Genomic DNA, 12438 nt, shown 5'->3' on the forward strand with positions numbered 1-12438 from the left:
TTATTTATCATTTTGTATATGCTGAAAAAATAAGTCGAATATAAGAGAAATATCAACAGTTCTATACCTCATCTTTGAACAACAGTTATTTAGCAAATGAGTATCAGAGAATTCTAGACCATATTTTACTCTACAAAGACAAAAAACACTTCTTGGGACAGCAGTTGTGAACATTTTACAGACTGCGCAGGAGATGGGTCTGCATGAAAGCACATGTTTACAAAAAAGATGGTAATTGCCACAGGTATTTGCACCCCGAAGTCAGGAAATGTCCCCATGGTCAGTAGTGATGCATCCCTGTCTTGAAGGGAGACACGTCCCGGCTGGTCAGATTTCCCTCAGGCTGCCTGGCAGGAAGGGCACCGAGGGGCCTTTTGGCAGACTCCTCATCACGCCACTCTGCTTCGCCAGCATGGCGTGGGTGAGGAATGCTGTCACCTCAGTTGTGGGACTTGGGGGAAAGGCAAAGGCCTAATTCATTTTCACCTGTAACATTGGTATTGTGAGGATTGAAAACAAGACTGGCAGGCTGGGCACAGCGTCTGTCTGTCAGTAAGGGGGGGGCAATCTCATCCCTCTGCGGGCTATTTCTGCAGAGCAGCCCTGTCTCCTGGGGGCAAACTCCCTTTCCAAACAAGTTACTATACTAACCAAATGTTCAGTTCCCACCAAGAGATTGTGAATGTTTTCAAAGCAAGGCTTTTAATGCAACAATTACCATACAGAGGAGTTGTAGGGTTACAAAAGCTCTACTTTATGGCACTTTGTTGATAGATAACAAATGACTGTGGAGAGACAGAACTTAAAAAGCATGTGCACCCAGTCCTCATCCCACTTAGCATTCCCACCCATCACAGAAACAGGGACGCACTGGCTCGTCCATGGGGTCTCACTGCCTGGCAAGGCCGAAGGGGCCGGGAGGCTGCCACACTCTGCCTATCTCCTGCACCAAAATCTTCTTGCGTTCAATTTTCCCTTGGTTGGTGACTCCTACGGCTCAGTGATGAGGCTCACAATTAGAGGTGCTCTGTGACAGGCCTAATGCAAAACCTTCGGGTGTGCCCGCTGATGATGCCCTCAGTCGGGCGGATTATTTAAGTGACCAATAACAACAAAATTGTCTAACGTCTAATTACATGTTCATTTTTTCCAAAACACTTAAACCCCACTCTTAAATTTTATCTTTATAGACATGCTTGTTGGGTCATATGTTCCTTTCTCAGACGGGAAACTGAAGCACAGTGAAGTTATTTGCAGCCTGCAGAGGGTCAGAGTGAGGTGGTGGCAGATGTGGGGGCTCCTGATTCCTTGGACATTTGCCTTAACAGGATCAGCAACTCCCGGGCTCCCTTTGGGTCCGATTAGCAGGTTTAGTAACCGGCATCCCTGGCTTGGGGCGCCTAAACTCCACGTCCTCCAGGAGGGGCTTGGGCCACCTTGGGGGCTGCTTTGAGCACTTGAATGTCAGTGTGACAAGGTGTAGGAAACATTAACATAACCCAGAAACCACATAATTCTAATCCAGCGCGGTGCATCACTTAACATTACAACAGGCTTTTAGAAAACATATTCGGCTGTATACTGAACCTGGCAATGTCCACTCAGAGTATTTCTGTAATATTGGAATCACTTCTGCGCCATATTTTTCCAGTTTGTCTTCAGTAACACCATCAATTTGAAGCAAAACCTCAGGATCAGAAGATAAAGATTCTGTGCAAGGGCATAAAATGAGGAATTTAAATTACCACCCATAGAAAACCCACTGGATTTGTGCTCACCCACCCATTCAGCACGTTTTTTAAGTGCCAACTAACTGCAGAGCACCAGGCACATGGGCCGATCCTCTAAAGGCTGTTAATGCTGACAGAGGTTAACAGGCAGGCCCAGAGGGCAGGGGCCAGTCATCTGTGCCCTGAGCAAAGGTGCAGAAGTCAGGGCCCAGTGGGGGACAGCAAAGGACACAGAGGGAAGCTGGAGCATAGGACCTATGAACCTGCCTTAGAGTTTGACCAGGCTCTGCTCTTGCTCACTGTTCTTACAACAAAGACTTGCGCAGCTGAGAGACCAATGCTCCCTTGGTTTGCGGGGAACACCCACATTTGTATTTCCAACTCTTGACTTCTCTCTTGTGCTCCAGACTTGTGCATCCTACCCAGTGATGCTGTAACTGAAGTTTTACCTCCCCCCGACCCAAACCCACTCTCCCTCCAGTCTTTCCACATGTGGAGAGAGTGAAGCAAGGACACTGAATTTCCCAGTAGGTCATTAACAGCCCTCTGCCTGCAGATGTCACATCAGTCTTGTATCCAGACCAGCCTATCATTTTAAAGATCACTCTAGTTGCTGTATGGAAAATGGGTTGCAAGGGAGCCTGGTGGAAGCCACTGCAGGGGCAGGTGAGGGCGCAGTGAACTGCGGCAGCAGAGATGGAGAGGGAGGGGTTGGATCCGTTTCCGTGGCTGGGTCTGCAGGATTTACAGGTGCACTGGCTATGGGGAGTGAGGTGGATTTCAAATCTGATTCTCACATCATTTCCATGCTCAGAGCAAAAGGAACAGAACTGTGGGACAGACCAGAAGCTTATGGAAAGGGTTAGTGGAAGACGAAGTGGGAGAGGCACTCAGAAATGCAGATCCTTGACAGAATTTCTACTTGATCTGGTGAGCTAGTTTTAAGCAGTTTTCGAAAGGTTAAAATGTATACCATGTTCTTATCCGGAGTTAAGGGCACCCGGTAGGAACCTGCACTTGTAGCCAGGAACAAAAAACTGAACTTCATTTGACTCCAAGACACACGCCTTTTCGCGTTCCGGCATTCCTGAGGTCAAGATGCGTCTTTCAAGTGCTGACGGCCAAATGGCAGCTGTATTGCCCTGGCTGCCATCTGTGCCAGTGAGAACTTGGTCACAGCTATTCGTACTGGTGGCATGTCAACAGCGTCCCTGCCGTGCTGGCTCCTCACATGTTGGGTTTAACTGCCACATGAAATGCCTACAAAATGCCTGGACTATGATTAGCAATAAAAAGTGATGTGAATGCAGAAAGGCTCAGATTGCATTGGGCAATTAATAAAGAAATACCTGTCTTTGAGGAAACAACCCCAATTCCAGTTTCTTGCAAGCAATAACCAAGTGCTCTACATGACTTATAAAAGATGCCTACAGTTGGTGGAATAGTGTTACATTTATGTAACTGACACTTTCTGGTATCATCACGAAAAAGCCACCATTGACTCTGAATGGGTAACAAAGGTTTTGATTAAAATATAGGGAAAATAGTGGAACATGCTAAAAAGGCTGTATCACCAACATTCTCAATGACACAAGGAAAAACAAAAACAACTAGATTTTATGCTTTTTTCATATAGGCAGTTACATATGATAAAAATCTATATTCAAATAAGTAAAAAACAATTCTTTCAATAAAAGTACTGTGTCACAGTTTAATTAGCAGAATTTTTTTTCTCAATAGTCTGTAAAATAACAATGCCTTAAAATAGATGGCATCTTAGAGCTGATGAAATACTGTTAATGACCTGTAGGGACAGGAAAGGGAGTGGAGAAGAGGGCAGGAGATGACTATGAGGTTATGAAGGAGAATGTGCACCAGTTAGTTCAATGTGAACAACTTGTTGCCCGGGGACTTCACCATTAGAATGAGAATTCCATTAGAATTCTGAGCTGAGCTATCTGAAGGTGGAGAAAACTCAGGTCAGCAAGAATTGATTAACTAGAGACACAGCAGTGTGCTAGATCCGGATTCAAAGGAGCATGAAACATAACCTCTTTTCATAAGGAAATTAGCTCCTCGTTGCAAAGGCATTTGTACATACCATGGCTAAACAGCATAAGGCAAGCAAAACCGACACAAACTCATTAAGTGGCATCTAGCGTTAGAGATACAACTATCCATATCCTAACATTCAGCATTAGAGAAAAGTATAAAATAAAATTAAAATCAGATTGCATATCTGAATGACAAAGCACTGTGACAATCTTCAAGAATATATTTTACCCCAAGAATAAGTTTAAATTGTTTTTCTGAGCTCTCAATTGAGAAATATTAAAAATTAACAAGTATGACATATATTTATATACTCAAAAAGTTCTTCAGCAAGATGAATTGTGGCCTATCAATTTATGCCACATCAAAGAAGACTCACACCCACCCACCTGCAAGCTTCTTGAGAGTGACGGTATTAAAAATATTAAAGTAATGGACGCCAAAAACTTTTCCCAGAGATTTGCAGACTTCTGTAAGTTCTCCGAGACATTTCTTAACTATCTCTTCCCTCTGAGATACTTTTGTCACTAAGGCTTTCTGTTTCTTCACACTGCTGGAATTTTCCGTTTCCATAAAGTCTACCTTCATGGGAGAGAGAGAGAGATCATAGGAGTGGGTGCATGCATACTTGTATCCAAATACAGCCTTTATTTAATGCTTAATTGCATTTTGGGGGGCTGTGCATTCTCCATCTTTCTCTCTTCAGTGCCCAGCACAGAATAGCTTCTTTTGCTTACACGATGGGTGTATAAAGATTTAGTGATCTGATAAGCTCACTATACATATTTTGACAGGAATTACATTACTTGGGTTCAATTTTAAGATCATTTTCCAAATTAAGGGAACAGAGTATGTTCATATAGGACAGTATAAATTCAGTATCTGTATAAGTTTTGGAAAAGACACTTTAATTTGCTGTAATATATTTTTGTCCACTGTGAGATAATAAAACAAACATTTAAAATACCATACCTTTAAATGCCCATTTAGTACAGTCTGGGCTTTATTTCCAGGCATCACATAGGCAATTGGTTGGTCATTGGCATTGATATATAAGTCTTCATCCAAAATCTTGTCAAGTATCAGCTTTTTAAAAAGTCTCTCAGCATTGTGTCGTGAGTAAGCTGACCCCTTTCCAAATATCCCTGACTGGACCTTTGCGCTCTTGCTCCCTGGTGAGAAGGTGCAAGAAGGCAGACCAGTAAAGGTAAGCTCATCATTCATCACCCTCGGGGGGGTGCTGAAAAAGTCCTTGTGGATGGGTCTGGATAAATAGTAGAGGTCACCTAGGCCATGGCGAAGCCCATGGCACAAAGAGACACTTGTTTCTGTGAAATGAACTCCAAAATTTCTATGGTTGTAGGTACTCTTCCTCATCTTTTTATAACACCCATTGATCAAAAGTGGCAGCAAAATAAAGCTGATCACTTTAGCATTTCCTTTTATAGCTTATAAAATTATATTAAAGCAAAAAAAATCAAAGAGTTTACATACACTTCAATAGCTTCGTATCACTGTGTTACATTAGGGTAACTGTGTTACTGATCTAGTTACAAAAAAGTTTTGATAATAAATTCTATAGTCTTTCTGGTTCTGTCATGAAATTGCTACTTGTTGTAACAACGAAGCAAAGCTGAAGGAACAAAACAGCAGCAGATTCACAGACTCCAAGAAGGGACGAGCGGTTACCAAAGGGGAGAGTGGGTGAAGAGGGAGGGAGAAGGGGACTGAGGGGTATCATGATTGGTGCACACGGGGAAGACAAGGCAGCACAGGGAAGAGGAGTAGTGACCTGTGGCATCTTACTACACTGATGACAGTGACTTCAGTGGGGGTACGGGGGGGGATTGATAATATGGATGGATGTAGTAACCACAATGTTTTTCATGTGAAACCTTCATAAGATGTGTATCAATGATACCTTAATAAAAAGAAAAACAAAGAAAGAAGTTGCTACTCGCTTACAATCAAAGTTATTTAAGTCTGGACTTTGTGTCACTCTCACAAAGACTTCACGAATTCCCAAGTAAAGGCACGACACTCCACGAGACTGCACACTTCTCTCCTCCTCCCGCCGGCAGAGCACCACCCTGGGCTCGATCCTTGGTTTCACATCCAAGCCGCTGTAATTACCGATGTCTTTATCATAACACGACTTTATCACAACAATCTACTTAAGAAGCCTGTGACAGCGATTCTAATCAGAATTAACAGCTAAAGCCTTAGCTCTACTTTAAGAGTTCCAAATAATTACATTACTCTAAGTTTCATATAGCTTCTGGTTATATATGCTGAATGATGCTAGTCTTTCTTCCAGTGATTTGTGTCCCTAAAATGTCACATTACGGGATCAGGACTGGTGTTTCTGGTGGGCTGGGTGATTTGGACTGACCCTAGGGCTGAGGATAACTAAGAAAGCTGGAAGAAACATAAATAATTTTCTCAAAAACATGTATGAACTCAATGTTGCTCATATGAAACCTTCTTAAGATTGTATATCAATGATACCTTAATAAAAAAAACATGTAAGAACTAATAAGAAACTAAAGATAGTCAAAAAAATGTTTGATCTAGTAGTCTTTCTAGGAGTCTACATGAAAGGTACAGAGATGTAACAGATGCACTTTTTAAAAAAATAACTGAACACTGGTAACCCTTAATCCCCTTTACCTATTTTGCTTGTCCCCCAATCTCCCTCCTGTCTAGCAACCACCAGCTTGTTCTCTGTATTTATGAGTCTGTTTTTTTGTTGATTTGTCTTGCTTTTAAATTCCACATGTAAGTAATCATATGGTGTGTGTCCTTCTATGTCTGACTTACTTCACTTAGCAAATACCTTTTAGGTCCATCCATATGGTCATGAATGGTAAGATTTCATTTTTTATGGCTGGGTAATATTCCATTGTGTGTGTATGAACACATATTTATATCTTTGTACATTCATCTATTGATGGACATGGGTTGTTTTTGTATAGTGACTTTTGTATACAAAGCTGCAGTGAACACAGCAATGCATATATCTTTTTGAATTGCTGTTTTCATTTTCTGTGGGTAAATACCCATGAGTGGAATTACTGGATTGTATGGTATTTCTATTCTTTAGTTTTCTGAGGAACCTCTGCACTGCTTTTCACAGTGGCTGCACCAATTTACATTCCTACTAACACATTCCTGTGATGGCTCCCTTTCCTCCACATCCTCACCAACACTTACTTCTTGTCTTGTTGATACCAGCCATTCTGACTGGTATGAGGTGATACCTCACTGTGGTTTTGATTTGCATTTCCCTGATGATTAGGGATGTGAAGCATCTTTTCATGTGCCTGTTGGCCATTTGAAACATCTGTCCAGATCCTCAAGGCAGTCATTTTTTAAATAGCTTTTGTTCTCGGCTCTTCTGGTGGTTATCTCCACCCCAAGCCCTGATCTTGTCATCATTCCACTAGCCAGAGTCACATTTATTGACCCCCCTCAACTATGAAAGATGAAGCTGTATCTCATTTATGCCACCCTTTTCTCTTTACCCTGCCCTAAACTTTGCTAGTTATATAATATTGGTTCATCTATTGCTTACTTTTGTAATGTTGGAACTTGTGACCACCCTTCCTCCCCTCTCTGTACACACCTTAGCGCCTTAAGCCTTCTGTGTATTCCCCTTCTATTTTTATTTCTTGTACTTGCATTTGTACATCATTCAGATCAACACATCCTATCCTGTTCTCTAGCCATGTTTAAGCCTGTACATTGACTTCTAACTGTTGTAGCTAATCAAGTGTTTTCAAGACAGGTTTCCATCCATACCTGGAGGGTCATGACTCTTGTGCAACTCTGAAGGATGTTTACTGCATCGGGACAAATAGATTATTTCTTGCACATTTTATCAATTACTTGAAATTGTGTAATAATTTCCTTTGTTCTATATTTGATCTTGGTTCTCTTGTATAATCTGTCCCCTGGAGTTTCTAACTGCTTTATCTCCTTTCTTTTGGTTGACAAGTAACATTTGCGCTCTTCATGGTCATCAATGAAAAATATTGTTTCTTATTCTTTCTCTGTACTGCTTGGGACCTGTTTTTCATGACTCCCTGTTAGGATTTGCACAACTGCTTATGGAACCTGCTGCATTGCTGTGATTCTGGGGTTCTTCTCACTGGACATGGGTCAGTTTCTTCATTTATGGTTGTTGTAGGATGTGCATGCACGTTCTTTGCCTTCTAGTCTCCAAGGTTGCTGATATCAGTCTGATGCCAGTTTGGCTTTGGTTTCTGTTCTTCACAGGACATTCAGGAGTACCTCTGAAGGGGTCCAGCATATGCCACTGTGGCATAAAAACCATACTGAGAGGGCAGCTTCTCCTAAGTGCTCTTTCCCCTCTGCCTTCCCTGAGTGAGATGCATTTAATCCCCAGATTCTAACTGCCCGTTTAAATCACATTTTTCTGTGAACTCTCCTACATATAAGATTAAATCTGTCTTTTTCTCTTGCTAATCTGTTTTGTCAGTTTAATCTGCAGGCTCCCAACTACTATACCTAACAGGGTGGAGGAAAAGTTTTTCCTCCCCAGTATCTCTTTACTCTTGATATTCTTAAATCTCATTTTGTAAAGTATCTTATTTGGCACTTTAATCTGAAGGCTTTTTTCTCTTCCGATCTGTAACATTTTCTGGTATTACAGGTTTGACAATTCCCTCTATTTTCTATTTCAAAATAGATTTTCTTGAATTTTACCTTCCAACCTCTCCACTACATTTACTTAATTGTTTAAGATTTTAAACAGCTCTTTTCATTCTTTGCTTCTTCTCTGTATTCTATTATTATTTAAATCTTGTGAAGATATTGATTAGGAGCTTCTCCTCCTTTCTCCCCAAAGCTATTGCCTATTTTCTAAATTATTTCCACCCTTGGGTCGAATTTGGATTTTCTCTTGATTACACAGTGATATTTAACCTTCAGGAAGGAGGTTAAACTTTCTAGACGGATCTCCTCTGTTACCTTCTATCTAGGTCTATGTCCCCCAAAATTGCTCCCCTGAATGGGGATATCCAGTTATCAAGTTTCCTTTAGGGCAAGTGGGTGGGCATGGTGATCCCCAAATGCCACTTGATTTCAAGTCTGAGGCCCAGTGATAACCGGGTTCTGCCGGGGTGACAGTCTCTCCTCTGCTCCAACTCTCTCCTACGTTTGTTTTGCAGTGTGGTTTATTGCACTTCATTGCACTGGTCAACATGCTTCCATCCATCTCCTGAAAGATTTTTAAACCTCCTGGTTCTCTGTGCTGTTATAGACTCAATCCCCACTTTATTTCCTTACTAGTATTTTAATGATACCTCATATGGGGAAAAAAAAATGGCATATACTTATGCTCAGTATGCCAGTCAATGGGTGATTCTCCAAGCAAGTTATATTCCACTCTCTTAGATGAAACTGTATAAACTTTCTTATTTTATTTTTGTATGCGAAAACTTCTCATTTTATTGACTTACACAAACTCTAGAAAATTGATATAATTCATAAAAACTGATTTTTTTGTTATTCAAAAGGTTTTATGTAGAAACCCTTAAATTCTATAAGAAAATAGACAGAGACTTTTTCTATGTACTTGTAATGAATTGTTTAGATGGTCAATTTCAACTGATGTAACTCATAAGCAGATGACTTACCCAAAAAAATGTCCACCAACATATTCATAGTAAATCTCCCAGAAGGGCCCACATGGTTTGTATTTCTTGTTACTTGTGATGAACTATGTTCTTGAACAAATCTTACAATATTTTTTACATCGTCAGTCACATCTCTTGTCTTAAAATCCTAAAAATAAAGAGATAATCTTCTGCTATAATTTAAGATAACAATACCTAGATTGCTGGGGCTTAATAATAAATCATTCATAATAATGTCTCATAATAAACCATTCCCAGACCAAAATCAAGACCAAAAACCTAAAAAGTTTCAAATGATCTTTCTTTCCTAAGTTCTTATATTAATTAACCTTGTGTCTAGAACAATTAGAGCTCTACCTATGTTATTACTGTTGCACAGACATATACCTTATCTTTCAATTACTGGATTACACTTTATGGGTAGGAATATGCTTTTTTTTTTTAAACCCTTCATACCTCCTAGAATATAGTGCTTCCTGGATATGTCTTGGTTTTGTGTCACTTATTAGATGGTGATTTTGGGGATAAAAAGCATTGTTCAACCATGAAAATCTAATCTATTTTGGGCCTTTGGTGCCAATAGTCAATCCTTTTCATCTCCTTTCAGTTCCCTTTCTCGTTCCCCAACGTTGTCTCCAAACCCTGCGTACTTCCTAAAGCTCCTATTACCATACGACCTGCTTCCATCTATCCTAGGTGTCTAAACTAGCAATATCAACCTCCTGCTATTCTTAAAAGCTGCATCACACTTCTGTGTCTCTGTATATGCACTTCCCCCAACCTCCTATCTCTTTTTCATCTGCCACATTCCAAGCTGAAGAAAACAAGTTTTGTGTCTCATGGGTAGTGATTCTGAGGCTCTATCTAGAACCGTCACTTAAGAGTTCCCTGTCACTCTCTCCGTCATTCCTGCCTTAATTTTTGGTAACTTGGTAAATAGAGATCCTCCCACACCTTGACCTTTGGAATCTTGATTTACTCTGCTCCAGTGATCCTGTCCTCCACTATGTCAGGCACTGCTACCCATGGCCACCTACTTACCTTAGCCTAATGTAATGACAACCCCTTCGTTCTCTGACCACCACCTTCTACCTTTTCAACTCACATGATCTGGCATTCTGCCTCCCAGACCTGCTGGGTCTGCCTATCCACTGATCCTCACCACCTGCTGGCCTCCTGAATCCCAACGCTGATCATTACAGCCCTCCCTGTCGTGTCTTCAGCCCCTGCCCTCAGGTCACTGTGTCACACTGCTAGCTCAAACACGTTAGACCCTGTTCTCCACCACTCCATGCTTGTATGTTTATAGCTGAACTTGCTGGAAAAATACACAAAAACATGCTGACTGTGCTTCCAATACCTGGCCACAAACCTCAAGCGGAGCTTTAAAGCTACCGAGTAATACCCAGCTGCGGCCTGTCACTGCCCCATCCCCTTAGGGCAGCAGGCAGTAGACTAGGGCCCATGAGCTAGCTGCTTGGTTCTGTAAACCACTATTTTTGTATTTATCATTTATGTCTGCTTTGAGGCTAATAGTGGAATTGAGTAGTTGTGACAGAAACCATGATCTGAAGGCCCACAAAGCCTAAAATATTTATCTCTGGCTCTTTAAGATAAAGTTTGCTGAGTCCTGTCCTAAATGAGTATTTCACACCTTCTTCTCTTCAGTCCCCTTTCTTATCCTATCAGCTGACAACCCTGCTTCTTGCTTCACTGAGAAAACTGAAGCAACCAGGAGAGAGCTTTCACGAACTTCCTTCACTACATCTATCACCAGCGTCCGCCTCACATTCGTTATCTTCTCCCACTATTACAGATGAACAATCCAAGCTCCCGTCCAAAGCCAATCTGTCTGCTTGCCCCCTAGGTCCCAATCCCCTGCCACTCGAGGACATCGCCTCACAGCCACTTTTCATCCTCTGTGGGTCATTCCTATCAGCACGTAAGTCTGCTCTTTCTGCTGTTTTTTCTGCCCCCACTTCCCTGCCAACTACAGTTTCATTTCTCTGTTCATCTTGGAAGCAAAACTTGAAAGAATTCTCTACATTCGCTGCCCCCAGTTGGGCCCCCTCTGCTGAAACCAGGGTCCAGGCCACCGCCTTTTGCAGTGCCGATCCAGCGGACGCCGTCCTTTCCCTGCAGGCTGGGCAGCAGCACTCGGCCGGCCAGCACCCCCTCCGCCTGCGCCTCGCTCCCTGGTTCTCCTCACCTCACAGGTCCTCCTTGTCTCCTTTCCTAGTTCTTCTCAACCTCTTAATGTCCCAGGGAACAGTCTTTGGTTTTCTTTTATTCTGCCTAAACTTATACCCGTGAGGATTTCAACTGCTTTCATGTTTTAAATACCATCCAGATGCCAACCACTCCCAAATTTACGTGTACCACCAGCCTCTTTTCAGAGTTCCTGACTCTAACAGACGTACCTAACTCAGTGTGCCCCAAACCAAACCCCCGATCTTCCCTGACAGCCTTCCCCGAACATCTTGCCTGAGGGCCGCTGCCTAAGGTCACTCAGCCCTCGAGGCACTGCTCCGGCCTGCATTACCTTTTCCTCCAACCAGCTCTCGGCCCTGGTCAGCTACATGGGCTCCTTGCTATCCCTCAATTGCACAGGCTGCCCTCCCACCGCAGGGCCTTCATTCTTGGCTTCTTTCAGGAACGCCCAGATCCAGAGAGCTGCTTAGCTATCTCCCTTCTTCAAGTGTCTGCTGAGAGCTCATCTTCACAATAAGACTTCCCTGGACCACCTTCTCTATACCGCATCCTGCATCCCACCCATTACTCCAGACTCCGTATACTGCTGTTCTTCCCACCACAGCTCTCATATCTTCACATGTACGTATTTATCTTGTGTGTGTTCAGCCTCCTTCTGCTAGAATATAAGCTCCACAAAGGCAGGGATCTGCAGAGTGGTGGATCCCAAACTCCTAGAATAGTGCCTGTCACACAGCAGGCCCTCAACAAATGTTTGTTGAGTAAGTGAACTGATGAGCAGTGTG

At 42.3% G+C, this 12438-nt stretch overlaps 1 protein-coding gene across 8 annotated transcripts in view; it reads right to left on the reverse strand.

Annotated features, from left to right (window-relative positions):
- BLM (BLM RecQ like helicase) overlaps positions 1-12438 on the reverse strand; it is an 86736-nt gene that overhangs the window by 4388 nt on the left and 69910 nt on the right. For all 8 annotated transcript variants that reach the window (XM_036931793.2, XM_057494813.1, XM_036931792.2 and 5 more), the window contains 4 exons: positions 9443-9590; positions 4755-4954; positions 4172-4364; positions 1588-1710 (listed from right to left, as the gene is read on the reverse strand). In XM_036931793.2, the coding sequence (XP_036787688.2) occupies positions 1588-1710; positions 4172-4364; positions 4755-4954; positions 9443-9590 (664 nt within the window). The remainder of the gene's footprint in view (positions 1-1587; positions 1711-4171; positions 4365-4754; positions 4955-9442; positions 9591-12438) is intronic.

This window comes from Manis pentadactyla, chromosome 18 (genome assembly GCF_030020395.1).
Source record: "Manis pentadactyla isolate mManPen7 chromosome 18, mManPen7.hap1, whole genome shotgun sequence".
Lineage (NCBI taxonomy): Eukaryota > Metazoa > Chordata > Mammalia > Pholidota > Manidae > Manis > Manis pentadactyla.